This window comes from Bombina bombina, chromosome 5, assembly GCF_027579735.1.
Source record: "Bombina bombina isolate aBomBom1 chromosome 5, aBomBom1.pri, whole genome shotgun sequence".
Taxonomy (NCBI): Eukaryota; Metazoa; Chordata; class Amphibia; order Anura; family Bombinatoridae; genus Bombina; species Bombina bombina.
In genome coordinates this window covers 162,661,435-162,684,897 of record NC_069503.1, presented here as the reverse complement: position 1 = coordinate 162,684,897, position 23,463 = coordinate 162,661,435, and the positions used below count along the sequence as shown (strand labels likewise).

At 38.3% G+C, this 23,463-nt stretch overlaps 1 protein-coding gene across 2 annotated transcripts in view; it reads right to left on the bottom strand.

Annotated features, from left to right (window-relative positions):
* The window catches only part of PLCD1 (phospholipase C delta 1), a 381,478-nt gene that overhangs the window by 184,740 nt on the left and 173,275 nt on the right, over positions 1–23,463 (bottom strand). For both annotated transcript variants that reach the window (XM_053713769.1, XM_053713768.1), the window contains exon 3: positions 10,418–10,646. In XM_053713769.1, the coding sequence (XP_053569744.1) occupies positions 10,418–10,646 (229 nt within the window). The remainder of the gene's footprint in view (positions 1–10,417; positions 10,647–23,463) is intronic.

Here is a 23,463-nt window from a genome sequence, read left to right as displayed (position 1 = left end):
TTTCCCTTTCACGTTTAAAGGGACAGCCTACCCCAGAATTGTTATTGTTTAAATAAAGATAGATAATCCCTTTATAACCCATTTCACAGTTTTGCATAACCAACAGTTATATTAATACACTGTTTACCTATGTGATTACCTTGTATCTAAGTCTCTGCAGACTGCCCTGTTATCTCAGTGCTTTTGACAGACTTGCATTTTTGCCAATCAGTGCTGACTCATAAATAACTCCACGGGAGTGAGCACAATGTTATGTATATGACAGGCAAGAACTAGCGATGTCTAGCTGTGAAAAATTGTCAAAACGCACGGCGATAAGAGGCAGCCATCTAAACTTAGAAATTAGCAAAAGCCTACTTAGGTTTAGCTTTCAACAAAGAATACCAAGAGAACAGAGCAAATTGGATTATAAAAGTAAATTGGAAAGTTGTTTAAGATAGCATGCCCTGTCTGAATCATGACATTTTAATTTGGATTAGACTGTCCCTTTAAACAGAAGTATATTGGAAATTATATTTTTTAAATTGTACTCTCTATCTAAATCATCAAAGTTTAATCTTGACTACTTCATGTGCCTTTAAAGAAGATATTAACCTTCAAAAATAATTTGTCCTTTAAATATCTCTCTGTTGTAAAGAAGTAAATACTTTAACAGTGTGCATGGCTGGTACATTTCGTCTCTATTTAAGCGTATACCAGCTTGTAATTATAAGTGGTTTCTAGAAACCTACATATTTTTATCCTGAAAATTAAACCCTTTGTGCAGATGTCTCTATAATTATAGACAGGAAAATATTTTGAGCACAAGAAGATAACAGGGGGTCACACTGAATACCACATGATTAAATGCACACACAAAAAAAAACGTATATTCAGATGCTGCCCGCACACGCTCTCTGAAATCACAGGGTTGCCGCCTTTTTGTCAACACTAATGCTTATTGACATATAGTTACTTTCTACTAATGCAAAACAGCTGATAGGTACAAATGCTTATTATATTTATACTTTAAATGGATATTAACTGAAATAGGTTGTGTTCCTCACAGCGTCTCCTCTGTATCCAACTGGCTCCCCAGAAAAAGTAAGACACCTAGTTTGTCTATAGATATTGAACAATGTATAATTTAGAATCTAGGGAGCGCCTCAAAGTGGGCTGGGATATATATGCACATGAAACGTTGATAAGATTTATGAGAAAATGCACAGGTTTATTTATACATACACGATAAAAACAGTAAAAAATGTAGAAAATATATGAAATTGCAATCAGATTGAGTTGAAATTATTCAACTTATTAGATGTATATCCTCTTATACATTAACTTATATAGTATCAAACAGGGTGGTGATACATAAGTGTAAAAGAGTAAAACATATAAAAAGAAGTTATTCATGGATCCATGAGTACAATAAAAAATGAATAAAACCATATAACAGGTACAGAAATGCAATCTTCAAAAATTAAAACGCTAAAAAAACATATAATACAATAAGTTAACGATTCCTAAATATAATAAGTGTGTAGTGTCTCCTATGTGTGTTAGACAATCCCTGATATCAGGGTAAGTAGTTCCAAGTTCCTTGGGGGCAATTCTGCCCTATGTGTGTCGATCCTAAGGGTGATAGCTGTGAAGGTGTCCAAGAAGTCTGACTTGGTGGGGGGTGATGTAAAATATAAAAATGTAAAAAATGTAAAAAATGTGGAAAAAACAAATAGTGATGCTGTGATCAATAGCAATAAAACTCAATAGCAATAAAACTCAAATCCAAAAAATGTGATAAAAGTTAGTAAAAAGTTGAAAAAAGTCAAAGAATATTCGTTATAATGTCCTAAATCCAAAATCCAAAAGAATATATCCCAGTGTACCTGTGGAATATAAAACAAAAACAAATAGTGCAATAACGTTTAGGAAATCCTTAGTACAAATGAAATGAGGCTTACCATCAATAGCCAACGCGTTTCGGCCCTTCCTTGGGCCTTTTTCAAGACTGTATTGTGGTAAGCATAACTAGGCCTCTTTTTATACTATGGTGCACCTATCACAGTGCACCAAAATTTGCGCCAAAAAGTATTGACCTTTGGACCGGAAGTGGTACCTTCCTGTGTCTTAAATGTTTATGAATAATAATTTTTATTAGTTGTTGTGTCAAGTTTTAGGCTGTGTACTTAATTCCTCTATAAGTTGAGTATTCCTCACCATAGAAAAGAAGCAAAAAGGCGGAATTTACATCGCCAAAATCGCCGAAACCGGAAGTGCACTTTGCATGTTGGTGTCACTTCCGGTTCGTGATTAGGGGCCGGTCTCGTTTTAAATCTAATTCTGGACTAACATATATGGTGATTCTTATAGCAAACTACGATGTTTTAAGTGGTACATTTGTTATGCCATTAGGTCCCAAGGGAGTGCTATTTTCTGTGTCGTTTCAGCTAATATGCATTACCGGAAGTGACATCATTACCGGAAATGGACTTCCGGTCTCTTTATGACCGGAAGTGACGTCATAACCGGAAATGTAGTCTTTATTACCGGAAGTGACGTCATCACCGGAAGTGGTGTTCCGGTCTGTGTGTGACTCTGGGTATTTTTCAGGGTTTGTAGTACTAGTTGTGAAAAAACTTAGTCAAATGGTGTGCATAAATTAACTGTGGTCAATCATATAAAAGGCGTATGTATACAAAAACGGTCATTAAAATTATATAAAAGAAGCGTATGTATACAAAAACGGTCAGTAAAATTATTTACAAAGACGAATTATAAAACAATTGGTTAAAATACTTGGTTTACGTATATGTACTAAGTATAGAATGAAGGTATAATACAAGTCTGTTATTAAGGTACATAAGCAGACAAATGTGCAAAATAAATCTCATTGGGTCCTGAATTGATTAAATAGAATCAGAGGTGTCAGAAATCACTGTTCTAGTTAGATGCCTGATTAGCGTCATATTTTGAAAGATGAGGATACCACTAATTCATATATTGTTTACTGGTTTGGTTGGTCTAATAGTTGAAGAATGGGTTCCCTCAACATCAGGTGTTTCTCTACGTGGAATCCACCCGGTAAATGGGGCTCTATGTCACCACATCAAGAAGAGTTTGTGGGAGGCAGTATAAAAGGTGTTAAGAGGTCTTGAAGGTGTAAAATGGAATTTCATGGAATTTCATGGAATTGTTAAAACATTTGTTAAGACATTATTAAAAAATTATTAAAAAATTATTTAAAAATCTGGTAGGTAGGTGGATAGTAAAAGAGTACGGGTAAAAAAAAAAGAGTACGGGTAAAAAAGAGTACGGGTAAAAAAGAAAGGGGAGTTGTATCATGTACTTATTAGGTAAACTAGTCTATTACGCTAGTATGAAGATACATGCTAATAATGGATCTTTGTTTCCTATAGCGCATGTTTTTGAGCAGATCTATTTGAGATTGAATAAATGTGACAAATCCTCCTTGTGGTTCAGACCCCTGGGATGAAGGCAGTCTAAATAGAATATCCATCTTGATTCTTCTATAAGGAGTTTTTTCTCTTGGTTTCCCCCTCTCCAACTGGGGTTTACTAGTTGGATACCGCAATATTTGAGATCTTTCTTATTTCCCTGATGTTTTTTAGTGAAATGTTTGTATAGTGGAGTTTCTGTACTCTTATTTTTGATCTGTAGTAGATGCTCTCTGATACGATCCTTAAGGGGTCTAGAGGTCTGACCAATGTATTGGAGACCGCAGCTACATTCTATAAGGTATATGACTCCCTTACCCTTATAGGGTAAACTATTTTGGTGTTATGTGCTGTGAATTGCTTGGTTTTTACACCTCTTTCACACGCCTTGCAGCTAGGGCATGGATAGAAACCCTTAATGTCTCTGCCTTGTATATCTCTCGTTTTCAACTTAGGGGTTCTGGGTATACTGGGTGAGAGTATGCTCTTCAAATTTTCTAATTTACGATAAATAAATTTTGGTGTTTCTGGGAGCCTTTCCCCGAGTACATCGTCATCTTTCAAAATCGACCAGTGTTTCCTTATGATCCTTTCTATAATATGTCTGTTAGTGCTGTATTTTGTTATGAAAGGGATGTTCACTATTTCATCCTCCCATGCTGATTTGTTTTCCTTATTCTTATACAGTAGAAGGTCTTTTCTGTCTTTCATCCTAACCTCTGATATGTTTTTCTCCAAGCTGTCATTATCATATCCTCTTTCAAGGAACCTTTCTTTGATCATATTCACTTGTTGTTCCCATTTCTCCGGGTTGGAGCAGTTTTTCTTTAGTCTTAGCATCTGGCCCTTAGGTATATTAGATTTCCAATTGGAGTGGTGGCAGCTGTCTTGGTGAATATAATTGTTACAGTCTACCTGTTTGAAGTGAGTGGATGTTTCAAGTTTGCCTTCGATTACTTCAATTCTTAGATCCAGGAATGTAATCTCCTTCATACTTATTTCGTGTGTAAATTTAAGATTGAGATTATTACTATTCATGACCTTAATTGTGTATAGAAGGTCCTCCATAGAACCTTTCCAGATTAGCAAAATATCGTCTATATACCTTCGGTATAGGACCAGGTCCGCGCTAGCTGGGCACGATTCCCAAAAAATTCGTTCCCATCTTCCCATATACAAGTTCGCGTAGCTAGGCGCGAACCTGGTCCCCATTGCTGTTCCGCATATTTGGTTATAGTAGGTCCCTTGGTTAAAAAAATAGTTATGGGTCAGTATAAAGTTAATGCTGTCTAAAATAAAGTTCTTATGTAGTGTTGGCATGTCTGGAAAACGAAGGATCCAGACATGCCCCCATAGCTGTCCCACGCCTCTGGAGAAAGAAATCCCCTTCAAATTCAAAGTAATTGTGACTCAGTAGGAAGTGGGTAACTTCCACTACATAGTTCACAAAGGGTGAGTCAGGTCCACACTGCCTTTCCATAAAGAAACACTGCATATGGTTAGAGTACCCTAGTTTTATACCCCATTGGTATCTAGTGAGGGTTTGACAGCCCTGTGAAATCGGGGAGTTAATGCAGGGGACAGCTCATAAACATAAAACTTAAGTAGGGTACTTGTGTATTCATGTCTATTTCATAATTTGTATAGGGCATGCATACTCAGGTTATGTATATTTTCTCACTTATTTGTTGATTTTGCTTACACTGTTGAAACATACATCGTCATAGCATGTTTTATTTATTTTGTTTTATTATCATGTTATGTTTCAGAATGTATGGATGCAGGGGCCCCATTTTTGAGCTGCAGGGAATCGATGATCTGAGCAATTTTCAAGCGACTTTCAAGAGATTTAAGCAATAGCATGTCTGTTATAAATTGTAATGTGTAATAGTGACATTATTAATATTAATTATGATTCAACTATATCAATTAGGTTCTAGCAACTAGTCGATATCTTTATTTTTGATGTTTAAGTTTAGTTATCATCTGTGCATTGGGAGTTAATATCCATACCTTGAGTTAAGTAGGAATTACTGTGCATTATTTTCGACATTTGTTCCTATTGGTGCCTATAGTAAAAGGGTGGGTCCCTTCTAGCCAATGGGAGCGGACTGCTTCTCTTTTTAAGGAGCACACACTATTGTTTTAATCAGGTAATGAGTAAGGCAATATGCTGAAACGCGTATACCTGTTCACTTGCAGTCTGTAAATACAGCAGTTTTTTTCTGTTCAGTCTTAACCCCGGGGTGGTTCTATTTTCCCCCCCTCACACTGTTTGTTTGCTTTTTGTTCAATATTGATGAACCGCTTTGTGTGTGTTTATTCACTCATTAGCGCATGTTTAATAAAACATTTTTTTCAACACACTTATACCTGTGCTCCTCGCATTCTCTTTTTTTTTTTACCTAATAAGTACATGATACAACTCCCCTTTCTTTTTTACCCGTACTCTTTTTTACCCGTACTCTTTTACTATCCACCTACCTACCAGATTTTTTAATAATTTTTTAATAATTTTTTAATAATGTCTTAACAAATGTTTTAACAATTCCATGAAATTCCATTTTACACCTTCAAGACCTCTTAACACCTTTTATACTGCCTCCCACAAACTCTTCTTGATGTGGTGACATAGAGCCCCATTTACCGGGTGGATTCCACGTAGAGAAACACCTGATGTTGAGGGAACCCATTCTTCAACTATTAGACCAACCAAACCAGTAAACAATATATGAATTAGTGGTATCCTCATCTTTCAAAATATGACACTAATCAGGCATCTAACTAGAACAGTGATTTCTGACACCTCTGATTCTATTTAATCAATTCAGGACCCAATGAGATTTATTTTGCACATTTGTCTGCTTATGTACCTTAATAACAGACTTGTATTATACCTTCATTCTATACTTAGTACATATACGTAAACCAAGTATTTTAACCAATTGTTTTATAATTCGTCTTTGTAAATAATTTTAATGACCGTTTTTGTATACATACGCCTTTTATATGATTGACCACAGTTAATTTATGCACACCATTTGACTAAGTTTTTTCACAACTAGTACTACAAACCCTGAAAAATACCCAGAGTCACACACAGACTGGAACACCACTTCCGGTGATGATGTCACTTCCGGTAATAAAGACTACATTTCCGGTTATGACGTCACGTCCGGTCATAAAGAGACCGGAAGTCCATTTCCGGTAATGATGTCACTTCCGGTAATGTATATTAGCTGAAACGACACAGAAAATAGCACTCCCTTGGGACCTAATGGCATAACAAATGTACCACTTAAAACATCGTAGTTTGCTATAAGAATCACCATATATGTTAGTCCAGAATTAGATTTAAAACGAGACCGGCCCCTAATCACGAACCGGAAGTGACACCAACATGCAAAGTGCACTTCCGGTTTCGGCGATTTTGGCGATGTAAATTCCGCCTTTTTGCTTCTTTTCTATGGTGAGGAATACTCAACTTATAGAGGAATTAAGTACACAGCCTAAAACTTGACACAACAACTAATAAAAATTATTATTCATAAACATTTAAGACACAGGAAGGTACCACTTCCGGTCCAAAGGTCAATACTTTTTGGCGCAAATTTTGGTGCACTGTGATAGGTGCACCATAGTATAAAAAGAGGCCTAGTTATGCTTACCACAATACAGTCTTGAAAAAGGCCCAAGGAAGGGCCGAAACGCGTTGGCTATTGATGGTAAGCCTCATTTCATTTGTACTAAGGATTTCCTAAACGTTATTGCACTATTTGTTTTTGTTTTATATTCCACAGGTACACTGGGATATATTCTTTTGGATTTTGGACATTATAACGAATATTCTTTGACTTTTTTCAACTTTTTACTAACTTTTATCACATTTTTTGGATTTGAGTTTTATTGCTATTGAGTTTTATTGCTATTGATCACAGCACTAGGATATCTTTTTTCTATTTGTTTTTTCCACATTTTTTACATTTTTATATTTTATATCACCCCCCACCAAGTCAGACTTCTTGGACACCTTCACAGCTATCACCCTTAGGATCGACACACATAGGGCATAATCGCCCCCAAGGAACTTGGAACTACTTACCCTGATATCAGGGATTGTCTAACACACATAGGAGACACTACACACTTATTATATTTAGGAATCGTTAACTTATTGTATTATATGTTTTTTTAGCGTTTTAATTTTTGAAGATTGCATTTCTGTACCTGTTATATGGTTTTATTCATTTTTTATTGTCCTCATGGATCCATGAATAACTTCTTTTTATATGTTTTACTCTTTTACACTTATGTATCACCACCCTGTTTGATACTATATAAGTTAATGTATAAGAGGATATACATCTAATAAGTTGAATAATTTCAACTCAATCTGATTGCAATTTCATATATTTTCTACATTTTTTACTGTTTTTATCGTGTATGTATAAATAAACCTGTGCATTTTCTCATAAATCTTATCAACGTTTCATGTGCATATATATCCCAGCCCACTTTGAGGCGCTCCCTAGATTCTAAATTATACATTGTTTAAATGGATATTACCAAGACATTTCAATTTAAATAACTTTTAAACATTTACTTTATATTTAGAAAAAAAAAAAAACACAAATGCAGTTTGCTTTATCATTTTTTAAACTTGAGTAGTGCTTTCTATTACCCTTACTGAGCAAAACCGAAACCCATTCAGATTCAGATAGAAGTACAACTTTATCTAATTTGTTTTGTTCTCTTGGTATCTTTTGTTGAAAGAAAAAGTCACAGATAAGCTCAGGAGCTGCAGTTATTGGTTTATAGATGTGTTCAGCTAGTTCCAGCAGTACATTGCTGTTCCGTCAATAAAGGATGCCAAGCGAATGAAACACAATTGATAACAGAAGTAACAAAGTAAACATTGTGTGCTGTATCTGAATCGTGAAAGAAAAAGTTTGGGTTTTATATCCCTTTAACTTTAACCCAAACTGACATAGATCTACACCATGTGGGTCTAAGCCCAGCGTACTGCATAATGTAAATCTATGTTGGACCTTTTAAGAAGCTCAAACATTTCTCCGATGAGCCATTTTCACACCCATTTCAACTTTTTCTGAGGTACTCTTATTAATTATTATCATAATATAGGGAAATGTCATCATATGAAATGCAAAAACCCAAAGTTTGTTGTCCCATATCTAGCATCAGTTCATCTTCCCAAAACACCAACATTTTTATATCTATATATTTTTCAATAACAATTGAAACGCAGAAGATGGTATAATTGTATGACCACACAAATATTAGATACGTTTTAAAATTACAGAAAATATTCTAATATCCCAGAGGGGTGCCTTATACCATTTTTACAATACATGCATGCTCATACCCCTGTTCAAAATAAAAAATAAATTTAAAAAAATGTATATAGAAATTCACAAAATATCCCCTATTTTTACGTTCTCTGGTTCTAAAAGTTTTTTTAGAAGTTCAGACATGGATCTATAAAGCAAGAGGTACCTGCCAGGTTTCATTATTACTATAACAATCATTGTGGGAGGACCCTTTCAAATGAGGGGTCTTATGATATATTCCTATGGTGAGGGGATAATAATGGCCTCTTAAAAATTGCCAGAACCCCCAAAAAAGAACCGATGCTGGCAGCACAATGAACACTGATTTGAAAGAGCAAAACAAAAAAAGGGGGGGTGTCTTAGGCAGTGATCTATCTGAGGTCAGTTTTGTGAGTGGCCCAGCTGTGAAACAGTTAATTAGAGCAATTAGCAAATACTACACAATGCAGACTGCAAGGTATGGTTCCCTTATTAACTGTAACTGTTTCACTGCTGTTCTACTCACAAAACACTGGTTTTAGGTTTTTCTATGTATTGTGGGGGGCAACTTGAGGCATACCCCTCCTTCTCGGGTCAAACAGCACATTTAAGTGCATCTTACAGAAGGATGTGACCCCTCATTTCAAAGGAGTGGAGATAGGGACTCTGTTAGATTCCTCCTCCTTGAAGGTTAAAGTGCACATTAAATGCTGCAGGTAATCATGTTTTTTTTGGCAATCACCTGCACGTTACAGGACCACACAACCCCTCATTTGAAAGGTGTTAAAGGGATACTATGGTCAAAATTAAACGGTCATGCTTTAGATAGAGAATGCTATTTTAATGTGAATTTTTTTATTCAATTATCAAATTGAGCAAAGTCTTTTTATGTGCACACTTGTGCAATAATTCACAGTATATGTGTATACAAGTCTATGATTGGCTGATGGCTGTCACGTGATTCAGGGGGCTGGCAAATTAAAGTACATTTTGAAATTTGTTTAAAAAATCTACTGCTCATTAAAAATTCAGAGTAAGTACTATTGCTTTTTATGCACTTGTTGATTGTGCTATTCTACTGTATTTAATGTTCCTTTAAGATTACAAATATCAGTAAGAGGGACTGAAAACACCTTTATCAAGTAATTTTACTTAATCTAAGTACACATAAAATATGTACATTTTTTAATACAGGAAAGCAATGTATGGGGTTATGTGATTTTTTGCCTAGATCACCAAGATAAATTACATTTACATTCTTTGAAAGGCAACATTTACTGATTTCTATTAACGTACAACATACTATGGGGCCGATTTATCAAGCGTCTGGCTGACATGATCTGACCTGTCGGCATTTATCATTGCACAAGCAGTTCTGGTGAACTGCTTGTGCAATGCGGCCCCCTGCAGATTCGGCCGCTAGCAGGGGGTGTCAATCAACCCGATCGTATGAGATCGGGCAGATTGATATCCGCAGCCCCCGAGGCAGTGGACAAGTTAAGGAGCAGTGGTCTTAAGACCGCTGCTTCCAAACTCCTGTTTCCGTCAGGAAACCTGGTGCATTAGGCACAATACGGGCCATGATAAGTCGGCCCCCATGGGTACTAACAGCAGTGTAATAAAATGCCCTCTATACAAGTGATAAAAGGATACTGTCTTAACTTCTGATTTTGGCTCATAGCTTTAGAGTTGCTAATGATTTTAGACAAGCCAGTGGTCCAGTGACTGGCTTCTTCTTCAGTGCTGGCGACCAGATCGAGGCTCTTCCTTTGACCTTTGAAGATGATAGAAAAGCAGCGATTGGCTGGGAGATCCTTAGCATACTTGTGCATTCCCTCTGTTTGTTGTCCCTTCCGCACATCCTGAATGTCATCTATGCAGACTGTAAACCAAATAGAGGACAAGATAAGTCTTTAAATACATAAATAGTTTCTCGTATCAAGTATTTTAGAATTGTGATCTTTGGAAAAACACACTGACGAGTGACAATACCAGCCAATGCTCAGAAATGATCTACCAAAACCAACCAAGTGCAAGATTGCAATTAACCCCTATGTGTTTAAACCCAGCAAACATGCCAACTTGGTGCCACAACACATTTACATCTCCTGAGCAGGAAACAGACAGTGTCTGGAGGATACGTGCGTATGCTGCACCTAACTGGCTCACCAGTGGAATTCTAGGGAAATGTATTTGGACTACAAGCTGCTGTTTAGTTATGTTTATTACTCTTTAAAGGTGTTAAAGACATATTTGGAAGGGACGCTAGTGCTAAAATAAAATGTTCTAACACACAAAATCTATAAACCAGCCCATACATTTTATATTTATATATACACTGCTGTTTTATAATTTTTATACAGGTGAGAAAAAATGCTGGAAAGTAAGAATGTTTAAAAAAAGAAAAAAGAAATGGTAATTGTAATAGCAATGCCGCTACAAGGACATTCTGCATTACCGCATGGTAATATTTTACTTGTGAGGGAATGCTGCTTTCCCCGGTTCATTTGGGCCAGTACCGCTCTGCTTTAGACTGTATTATAACAGTACAGACTATTCTCTGGAATTGTAGGGATTGACTCAGGTAGTCCAGTGACTAGGTAATGCAATTAGTCTTAGAACTATTGTTGGTGTTTGCTATTCCTACCAGTGTAATTATATCATTATGTTATCAAATTTGCCTCTTTCCCATGATATTCTGTGTTGAAGAGATACCTAGGTAGGCATCTGAAACACTACATGGCAGGAAATAGTGCTCTTCAAATAGATAACATTCTTGCAAAACTGCTGCAATTTAGTGCTCCAGAAATAGGCCTGCTTCTAAGCATGTCACTGTTTTTCAACAAAAGATATTAAGATAATGAATAATAATTGATAATAGAAGTAAATTAGTTGTTTAAATTGCATGCTCTGATTCATTAAATAATTTATTTTTATTCATATCCCTTTAATCTGATGTCATTAACCCTTTGTTCTACCTTGAACTTGTATGTGATTTAGTCCCTAAAAATTCCACCTCCCTCTCAGGTAAACCATGTACTGTATTTAAGCCCCGTCTGTTCTCAATAAAGATCAGTCTATTCCCCCATTGTGGTTGATATTTGTGGGAGAATGTGAATGAGTTTAAACCTTCCTTGTTTGGTAGTAATGAAAAGTAAGGCACGCTGTTGCAAAAATCTAAATCAAATCAATATTTAGTGCGACTATCCTTTGTCTTCATAACAGTATCAATTCTTCTAGATATACTTGCACTTAGTTTAGGAAATTGGATTTAGGCAGTTTACGTTACTTGTTTATTTTACGTAATCCCAGACAATCTATGATGTTGAGATCAGGGCTCTGTGTGACGATACCATAACTTCTAGAACTCCTTGTTTTTCCTTTACGCTGAAGCTAGTTCTTAATTACTTTGGTTGTATGTTTAGGGTTGTTGTCATGCTGCAGCATAAAGCCGGCAGGTGGAAGTTGGGGTTGGCACACATGGGTGTCTTGGGGCCTAATTTTAAGGCACCAATGGCTACCTGGGTTCTATTTTTACATTACAGCTTTTCTTTAAAGGGACACTGAACCCAAATTTTTTCTTTCGCGATTCAGATAGCGCATGCAATTTTAAAAACTTTCTAATTTACTCCTATTATCAATTTGACTTCGTTCTCTTGCTTTCTTTATTTAAAAAATAAGGCATCTAAGCTTTTTTTTGGTTCAGACCATGCAAAGCACTTGTTTATTGGTAGGTGAATTTACCCACCAATCAGCAAGAACAGCACAGTGTGTTCACCAAAAATAGGCCGGCATCTAAACTTACATTCTTGCATTTCAAATATAGATACCAAGAGAATGAAAATAATTTGATAATAGAGCATGCAGTTTTAAGCAACTTTCTATTTTACTCCTATCTGAATCACGATAGAAAAAATTTGGGTTCAGTGTCCCTTTAAGGCAAGGCTTGACAAATTTTGGACACCAAAATAAAATTGTAACCCTGGATATTAGTTTTTTTCAGTTGTTTGCTGATTCACTTAACAAATAAAGATGCTAGCCCAGCAATCTTGTGTTTTAGGAAATAAAGTGTGTCCCATTTGCGCAGAGAGCAGAGTATACTGGGATACTAATAGAACGCACCAGTTATCTTGTGCTTATCACATAATTTAAAAGGGACACAAAATATTTCATGCACCTCCCTCCAATCACGGGGGCTACCATTTTGGAACCAAGGTTACACTGAACCATAGCTGCCGCACATGTGCAAAACAGGTCAGTACTGGAATGTCATGACAGATTTCAACATGGCGCCACCTATGGCTAGAGGAACGCAGGGGATAACCTCAATATTATACTTATAAAATGTATTTAGTGTTTAATGTCCCTTTAATAATGACAATATTTCTTGCTGTTATTATTACTACTACATATATATGAGACTATATATCATACACACCGTTAGAGACATTCTAATGCATTTTTAAAATTTAAACTGAAACAAATACAACATGAATAAGTTGTATAATTCCTGCTAATGCTGAGTGGTTAAAAAGGACAATTCACACAGCTCTATTGGTGGAGAGAGACATAACACTTTAAACCTAACATGGAAATGTTGGGTGATTCAGGGTGGAAACTTGAATTTAAAAAAAACTTTAGTGTACCTTTAGGGAAGTTAGATATCCGGCACAGTATCGACTCCTGGTGTTACAGGAATGACTCATGACAATAAATGCAGCAACAAAATGTTTCTCCATTCTCAGTAAGACTGAAAACACATTTATTGCTTCCACATGTGGAGAAATGTGCTCATCTGGGATAATTTAGTTTGTCCAATCCCCCCAGGCAGCCCCCCTACACCACCTTGTCCTGTGGTACATATGAGAAAGACATTAAAGAGAAAAAGGTTTATAGCCACACAACAAGGACTCAATTGATCTCTGAAATGTTACAAAACACTTAATTTTTCAGTACTGGATTTGGTTAAAAAAAAATGATATATATTTTTGGGGTCTAAATCAGTCTTGTTCAGGTTAAAACAGAATTTATGTTTACCTGATAAATTTCTTTCTCCAACGGTGTGTCCGGTCCACGGCGTCATCCTTACTTGTGGGATATTCTCTTCCCCAACAGGAAATGGCAAAGAGCCCAGCAAAGCTGGTCACATGATCCCTCCTAGGCTCCGCCTACCCCAGTCATTCGACCGACGTTAAGGAGGAATATTTGCATAGGAGAAACCATATGGTACCGTGGTGACTGTAGTTAAAGAAAATAAATTATCAGACCTGATTAAAAAACCAGGGCGGGCCGTGGACCGGACACACCGTTGGAGAAAGAAATTTATCAGGTAAACATAAATTCTGTTTTCTCCAACATAGGTGTGTCCGGTCCACGGCGTCATCCTTACTTGTGGGAACCAATACCAAAGCTTTAGGACACGGATGAAGGGAGGGAGCAAATCAGGTCACCTAAATGGAAGGCACCACGGCTTGCAAAACCTTTCTCCCAAAAATAGCCTCAGAAGAAGCAAAAGTATCAAACTTGTAAAATTTGGTAAAAGTGTGCAGTGAAGACCAAGTCGCTGCCCTACATATCTGATCAACAGAAGCCTCGTTCTTGAAGGCCCATGTGGAAGCCACAGCCCTAGTGGAATGAGCTGTGATTCTTTCGGGAGGCTGCCGTCCGGCAGTCTCGTAAGCCAATCTGATGATGCTTTTAATCCAAAAAGAGAGAGAGGTAGAAGTTGCTTTTTGACCTCTCCTTTTACCTGAATAAACAACAAACAAGGAAGATGTTTGTCTAAAATCCTTTGTAGCATCTAAATAGAATTTTAGAGCGCGAACAACATCCAAATTGTGCAACAAACGTTCCTTCTTTGAAACTGGTTTTGGACACAGAGAAGGTACGATAATCTCCTGGTTAATGTTTTTGTTAGAAACAACTTTTGGAAGAAAACCAGGTTTAGTACGTAAAACCACCTTATCTGCATGGAACACCAGATAAGGAGGAGAACACTGCAGAGCAGATAATTCTGAGACTCTTCTAGCAGAAGAAATCGCAACTAAAAACAAAACTTTCCAAGATAATAACTTAATATCAACGGAATGTAAGGGTTCAAACGGAACCCCCTGAAGAACTGAAAGAACTAAATTGAGACTCCAAGGAGGAGTCAAAGGTTTGTAAACAGGCTTGATTCTAACCAGAGCCTGAACAAAGGCTTGAACATCTGGCACAGCTGCCAGCTTTTTGTGAAGTAATACCGACAAGGCAGAAATCTGTCCCTTCAGGGAACTTGCAGATAATCCTTTTTCCAATCCTTCTTGAAGGAAGGATAGAATCCTAGGAATCTTAACCTTGTCCCAAGGGAATCCTTTAGATTCACACCAACAGATATATTTTTTCCAAATTTTGTGGTAAATCTTTCTAGTTACAGGCTTTCTGGCCTGAACAAGAGTATCGATAACAGAATCTGAGAATCCTCGCTTCGATAAAATCAAGCGTTCAATCTCCAAGCAGTCAGCTGGAGTGAAACCAGATTCGGATGTTCGAACGGACCCTGAACAAGAAGGTCTCGTCTCAAAGGTAGCTTCCAAGGTGGAGCCGATGACATATTCACCAGATCTGCATACCAAGTCCTGCGTGGCCACGCAGGAGCTATCAAGATCACCGACGCCCTCTCCTGATTGATCCTGGCTACCAGCCTGGGGATGAGAGGAAATGGCGGGAACACATAAGCTAGTTTGAAGGTCCAAGGTGCTACTAGTGCATCCACTAGAGCCGCCTTGGGATCCCTGGATCTGGCCCCGTAGCAAGGAACTTTGAAGTTCTGACGAGAGGCCATCAGATCCATGTCTGGAATGCCCCACAGGTGAGTGACTTGGGCAAAGATTTCCGGATGGAGTTCCCACTCCCCCGGATGCAATGTCTGACGACTCAGAAAATCCGCTTCCCAATTTTCCACTCCTGGGATGTGGATAGCAGACAGGTGGCAGGAGTGAGACTCCGCCCATAGAATGATTTTGGTCACTTCTTCCATCGCTAGGGAACTCCTTGTTCCCCCCTGATGGTTGATGTACGCAACAGTTGTCATGTTGTCTGATTGAAACCGTATGAACTTGGTCCTCGCTAGCCGAGGCCAGGCCTTGAGAGCATTGAATATCGCTCTCAGTTCCAGAATATTTATCGGTAGAAGAGATTCTTCCCGAGACCAAAGACCCTGAGCTTTCAGGGATCCCCAGACCGCGCCCCAGCCCATCAGACTGGCGTCGGTCGTGACAATGACCCACTCTGGTCTGCGGAACGTCATCCCTTGAGACAGATTGTCCAGGGACAGCCACCAACGGAGTGAGTCTCTGGTCCTCTGATTTACTTGTATCTTCGGAGACAAGTCTGTATAGTCCCCATTCCACTGATTGAGCATGCACAGTTGTAATGGTCTTAGATGAATGCGCGCAAAAGGAACTATGTCCATCGTCGCTACCATCAACCCGATCACTTCCATGCACTGAGCTATGGAAGGAAGAGGAACGGAATGAAGTATCCGACAAGAGTCTAGAAGTTTTGTTTTTCTGGCCTCTGTTAGAAAGATCCTCATTTCTAAGGAGTCTATAATTGTTCCCAAGAAGGGAACCCTTGTTGACGGGGATAGAGAACTCTTTTCCACGTTCACTTTCCAGCCGTGAGATCTGAGAAAGGCCAGGACAATGTCCGTGTGAGCCTCTGCTTGACGAAGGGACGACGCTTGAATCAGAATGTCGTCCAGGTAAGGTACTACTGCAATGCCCCTTGGTCTTAGCACCGCTAGAAGGGACCCTAGTACCTTTGTGAAAATCCTTGGAGCAGTGGCTAATCCGAAAGGAAGCGCCACGAACTGGTAATGTTTGTCCAGGAATGCAAACCTTAGGAACCGATGATGTTCCTTGTGGATAGGAATATGTAGATACGCATCCTTTAAATCCACCGTGGTCATGAATTGACCCTCCTGGATGGAAGGAAGAATAGTTCGAATGGTTTCCATCTTGAAAGATGGAACCTTGAGAAACTTGTTTAAGATCTTGAGATCTAAGATTGGTCTGAACGTTCCCTCTTTTTTGGGAACTATGAACAGATTGGAGTAGAACCCCATCCCTTGTTCTCTTAGTGGAACAGGATGAATCACTCCCATTTTTAACAGGTCTTCTACACAATGTAAGAACGCCTGTCTTTTTATGTGGTCTGAAGACAACTGAGACCTGTGGAACCTCCCCCTTGGGGGAAGTCCCTTGAATTCCAGAAGATAACCCTGGGAGACTATTTCTAGCGCCCAAGGATCCAGAACATCTCTTGCCCAAGCCTGAGCGAAGAGAGAGAGTCTGCCCCCCACCAGATCCGGTCCCGGATCGGGGGGCCAATATTTCATGCTGTCTTGGTAGCAGTGGCAGGCTTCTTGGCCTGCTTTCCCTTGTTCCAGCCTTGCATTGGTCTCCAAGCTGGCTTGGCTTGAGAAGTATTACCCTCTTGCTTAGAGGACGTAGCACTTTGGGCTGGTCCGTTTTTACGAAAGGGACGAAAATTAGGTCTATTTTTCGCCTTGAAAGGCCGATCCTGAGGAAGGGCGTGGCCCTTACCCCCAGTGATATCCGAGATAATCTCTTTCAAGTCAGGGCCAAACAGCGTTTTCCCCTTGAAAGGAATGTTTAGTAGCTTGTTCTTGGAAGACGCATCAGCCGACCAAGATTTCAACCAAAGCGCTCTGCGCGCCACAATAGCAAACCCAGAATTCTTAGCCGCTAACCTAGCCAATTGCAAAGTGGCGTCTAGGGTGAAAGAATTAGCCAATTTGAGAGCATTGATTCTGTCCATAATCTCCTCATAAGGAGGAGAATCACTATCGAGCGCCTTTATCAGCTCATCAAACCAGAAACATGCGGCTGTAGTGACAGGGACAATGCATGAAATTGGTTGTAGAAGGTAACCCTGCTGAACAAACATCTTTTTAAGCAAACCTTCTAATTTTTTATCCATAGGATCTTTGAAAGCACAACTATCCTCTATGGGTATAGTGGTGCGTTTGTTTAAAGTAGAAACCGCTCCCTCGACCTTGGGGACTGTCTGCCATAAGTCCTTTCTGGGGTCGACCATAGGAAACAATTTTTTAAATATGGGGGGAGGGACGAAAGGAATACCGGGCCTTTCCCATTCTTTATTAACAATGTCCGCCACCCGCTTGGGTATAGGAAAAGCTTCTGGGAGCTCCGGCACCTCTAGGAACTTGTCCATTTTACATAGTTTCTCTGGGATGACCAACTTTTCACAATCATCCAGAGTGGATAATACCTCCTTAAGCAGAATGCGGAGATGTTCCAACTTAAATTTAAATGCAATTACATCAGGTTCAGCCTGTTGAGAAATGTTCCCTGAATCAGTAATTTCTCCCTCAGACAAAACCTCCCTGGCCCCCTCAGATTGGGTTAGGGGCCCTTCAGAGATATTAATATCAGCGTCGTCATGCTCTTCAGTAACTAAAACAGAGCAGCCACGCTTACGCTGACAAGGGTTCAATTTGGCTAAAATGTTTTTGACAGAATTATCCATTACAGCCGTTAATTGTTGCATAGTAAGGAGTATTGGCGCGCTAGATGTACTAGGGGCCTCCTGAGTGGGCAAGACTCGTGTAGACGAAGGAGGGAATGATGCAGTACCATGCTTACTCCCCTCACTTGAGGAATCATCTTGGGCATCATTGTCATTATCACATAAATCACATTTATTTAAATGAACAGGAATTCTGGCTTCCCCACATTCAGAACACAGTCTATCTGGTAGTTCAGACATGTTAAACAGGCATAAACTTGATAATAAAGTACAAAAAACGTTTTAAAATAAAACCGTTACTGTCACTTTAAATTTTAAACTGAACACACTTTATTACTGCAATTGCGAAAAAACATGAAGGAATTGTACAAAATTCACCAAATTTTCACCACAGTGTCTTAAAGCCTTAAAAGTATTGCACACCAAATTTGGAAGCTTTAACCCTTAAAATAACGGAACCGGGGCCGTTTTAACACTTTAACCCCTTTACAGTCCCTGGTATCTGCTTTGCTGAGACCCAACCAAACCCAAAGGGGAATACGATACCAAATGACGCCTTCAGAAAGTCTTTTCTAAGTATCAGAGCTCCTCTCACATGCGACTGCATGCCATGCCTCTCAAAAACAAGTGCGCCACACCGGCGCGAAAATGAGGCTCTGCTTATGCTTTGGGAAAGCCCCAGAGAAATAAGGTGTCTAATACAGTGCCTGCCGATATTATAATATCAATATACCCAGATAAAATGATTCCTCAAGGCTAAATATGTTTTAAAACTGAATCGATTTAGCCCAGAAAAGTCTACAATCTTAATAAGCCCTTGTGAAGCCCTTATTTACCATCGTAATAAACATGGCTTACCGGATCCCATAGGGAAAAATGACAGCTTCCAGCATTACATCGTCTTGTTAGAATGTGTCATACCTCAAGCAGCAAGAGACTGCACACTGTTCCCCCAACTGAAGTTAATTGCTCTCAACAGTCCTGTGTGGAACAGCCATGGATTTTAGTTACGGTGCTAAAATCATTTTCCTCATACAAACAGAAATCTTCATCTCTTTTCTGTTTCTGAGTAAATAGTACATACCAGCACTATTTTAAAATAACAAACTCTTGATTGAATAATAAAAACTACAGTTAAACACTAAAAAACTCTAAGCCATCTCCGTGGAGATGTTGCCTGTACAACGGCAAAGAGAATGACTGGGGTAGGCGGAGCCTAGGAGGGATCATGTGACCAGCTTTGCTGGGCTCTTTGCCATTTCCTGTTGGGGAAGAGAATATCCCACAAGTAAGGATGACGCCGTGGACCGGACACACCTATGTTGGAGAAAGTAGTTTATTTTTTATTGTGACACTAACAGAAGTTGTGTCTGTATAAAACTGGGCCTTAAGGACTGATTCCTGATTGGCAGATAAGCAGAACTACAATTGCTTCAGGAAAATCCCAAAAAACAACCAACCAGTAAACCATGCTCTTTGTGCTTTTGCAAAATGTGATGTTCTAGTGCTTTTCACCTGATACCGATGTGTTTACTTATTTACTTCTGAATTGTTTACACTCTTATTTTTCTCCAAAACATTCTCATTCTGGGCATCCCGAGAAAAAGAAAAGCACAAATCTGTGACTGAAAAAAAGAAATAAATAGAAAAACTGCCAGTGACATCACTCCTTTTTCTGCGAGGGGGGGCGACGACGACGTGATGGCCAAGCAACAAGTGGCATTGCCCCCGAACAGACTGCCAGTGCCAGAGATATAAAGTCGCACAACACCACTCTCCTCTTCCTCTCAGCGGTGGGGCTCTAGCTAGCCAAGTGATGGGTGAGCTTTAGTTGCAGTTACATCGGCGCAATGAACGCCACATTTGCTTTACCAATGCTAATGCAGAGCTCAGCCACCAGTACTTTAAAATTAGGCCCTGTGGCACCCTGGTTTTGATTCCCATGGGTGCTCCTCACTCCCTCATGCCAGCTGCCACCAGCTGCACCTAAAATTTAGTTTGGTGCAGCTGTATCCTTTCTAGGCCTCGCAGCTGTGAACTGCAAATCTAACATTTATTGGGTTATATAATGTATGTGTGTGCATGTAATTAACACACGCATATGTATGTGTGTATATATACAAATTTGTCTAAGAATATACTGTATGTATATATATATATATATATATATATATATATATACACACACACACACTGTAGATATGAAGTTTTCTGATGGGGGGGCAGTAAAATGTGTTTTTGCCTGTGTAGTCAAAAATCCTAGCACGTCCCTGGTATCAGGAACAGCTTTAAATACACATAACGAACATCATCCTCCGCTTATAACAGGTTGTGTTAAAACCTATGAGGGCAAAACTTTATTGTTTGCTAAAATAACATCTGAAAATAGAAAAATTAGAGGGAAAAGTTAAAACCACAAATAGTAAAAAAACAGCATGTAATGTATTTACTATACAAAGGCGCAGACACTGAAACAAGCAAATTATCTTTTCTTGTGTCTGAATGGGATCACTTGCAGAATTATCACCGGAATATCAACTGCTGTCACACAGGCAAACTCCTATTGTCCCCTTTAGCACTAGAGAGGCCTGTAACACGCTGAAAACCATTGTTCTCCACAGAGCATTAATTTTGCCAGTTGAGTGGCATTAGGATGTAGCGGGGGGGGGGGGGGGAATCAGTGTAATACTTTGCAATATTATAACATTTTCTGTCATTTATAAATTTCACTTAAGTTATCCAAAGCACAAATGAACTGCATAATTAACATAAATTATGAAATGATAATTTGAGCAACAAACATTGAAAACATTTAATATTGACTAATAAGTACATTGTGCTTAATATTGACTTACATTTTAGTCAGATGGTCAATAAAATCAGCCTAAAAAGTCCCTGGGGGAGGACACTGCACACAATATTGTCATTAAAATATTACATAACTGTATGGCAAAGGTCTTGCAGTGGGACGGGATAAGTGGCGAGATCGCCGTACCTAAGAGATTGGAAAGTGATGCTATTGATGCAAACACGCAGGAGAATCTCTTAGAATATTTTGTATTCTATGTTTTACATAAAATGTGGATACACACAAAGGCATAGGCTCCTTCGACCACTCTGGCATAATGGTTGTAACACAGCTATAAATAGGTAATTAAAATAACTTTTTAAAATTTAGTAGATTTTCTATATTTTATTTTATCTTGAAAGCTGCACAGTTCTTTTGTAGTTTTTTCTCTGTAGCGACAAAAAACATAATATGTGTATGTAAACAACCAGACAAAAGAATTTTATTTACTTGGCTCTGACTTTTTTTTTACTGAGACACATATTTAAAGAGAGGATCTTGTGTAAAAATAAATTATATTTTGCTACAGTATTAAATAAATAAAAATCCCTTCTTTTACATTATATTCACCACTCCCCCCCCCCCAAAAAAAAAACAACTAATTAAACACACATAGTTTTGTCCACTCCAGATGAGGATACAGCCAGTGACTTAGCATATGTACGTATGCCTTCTCTTGATTGGCTCAAAATCCATATCTTCTGAAGTAGAACAGCTGCACAGTAGTTTTGACCATTTGATACCATTGCAGGGGGAAAAATAAGTTCCTATAATTTTACTTTGAGCATCAAGCCTAGTAATAGATCGATAGATAGATAGATAGATAGATAGATAGATAGATCTGAAAATGTCTCCACCAAAAAATTCTTACTAGTCTGGAAAATTTACAGCATTTAAATTATAGAAAATTCTAGGACTATTGCACCTGGTAGCTTCACAGACATACCACAGCAATAAACAAATAATAATATTAATTACAATCCTCCTTCTGTTATTTTAACTAAGGGGACATCATTATTATTAACCTTTATGGCATCCAATAGATTCAGAATAAGCCTTATTATTTCCTAAACAAAAAAATTCTCTTCTAAAACTACATTATGATTGCTCACATCAGACCTTTTCTTTTTATCAAGAGGTAGAACTTGAATGGGGTAATGTACACAATCCTAAAGCTCATTATATATTCAGATACCACTGCGTCTTCTGGTGACGGCTCAAGGCCAGTAGGATAGGTTGATATTGGCGACTATTCATGTAACTGTACAGTTTTACTGTGGGCGTTTTTTTTTAATCTGTTGCCAAACTCAAAGTCCAGTCATAAACATCCAAAGGGAAAACAAACACTGTGAGCAGATAGGTTTGATTTCTCTTGCATAAAAAAATACAGTTTAAGAAATATGCATAATACAAATAGAAACGTATAGCAAGAAACCACAAAGCAAACGCATAGTATCCAACTCCCTATAGCGATGTAACAGCACAAAGTGATACCTTATAGGAATAGTAAAGATAGTTTATATGTGCCTAGTACACATTAGCAACTAATCATATAATACAAAAGACCCGAACACAAAATAAATGTTTTAAAAGCACTTAAAGGGGCATGAAAGTTGAAATGAAACGAAGGTTGGGACAGAGCATGTGATTTTAAAGGGGCAGTCTACTTGATTTTTTTATTGTTTAAAAAGATATATAACACCTTTAACTACCCATTCCCCAGCTTTGCACAACCAACATTTTTATATTAATATACTTTATAACCTGTAAACCTCCAAATATCTGCCTATTTCTAATCCCCTGTAGGCCACCTCTTATCTCAGTGCATTTGATCAGCTTTTCACAGCCAGACAGTGCTAGTTCATGTGTGCCATATAGATAATATTGTGCTCACTCCTGTGGAGTTATGCAGGAACCAGCACTAACTGGCTAAAATGCAAGTTTGTAAAAAGCACTGAGATAAGGGGCATTCTGCAGAGGCTTAGATACATGGTTATCACAGAGGTAAAAAGTATATTAATAAAACAGTGTTGGTTGTAAAAAAAAAACTGGGGAATGGGTAATAAGGGGATTATCTATCTTTTTAAATGATAAACATTTTCAAGTAGTCTGTACCTTTAAGACAATTCTTAGTTTACTTGTATTATCAAATTGAACTTATTCTCTTGGTATCTTATGTTGAAAAGCATATATAGGTAGGCAAAGGAGCAATACACCTCTGGGAACTAGCTTCACACATATGCCTCTTGTCATTGTCTCACCAAATGTGTTCATAGTTCCCCATAGTGCATTGCTG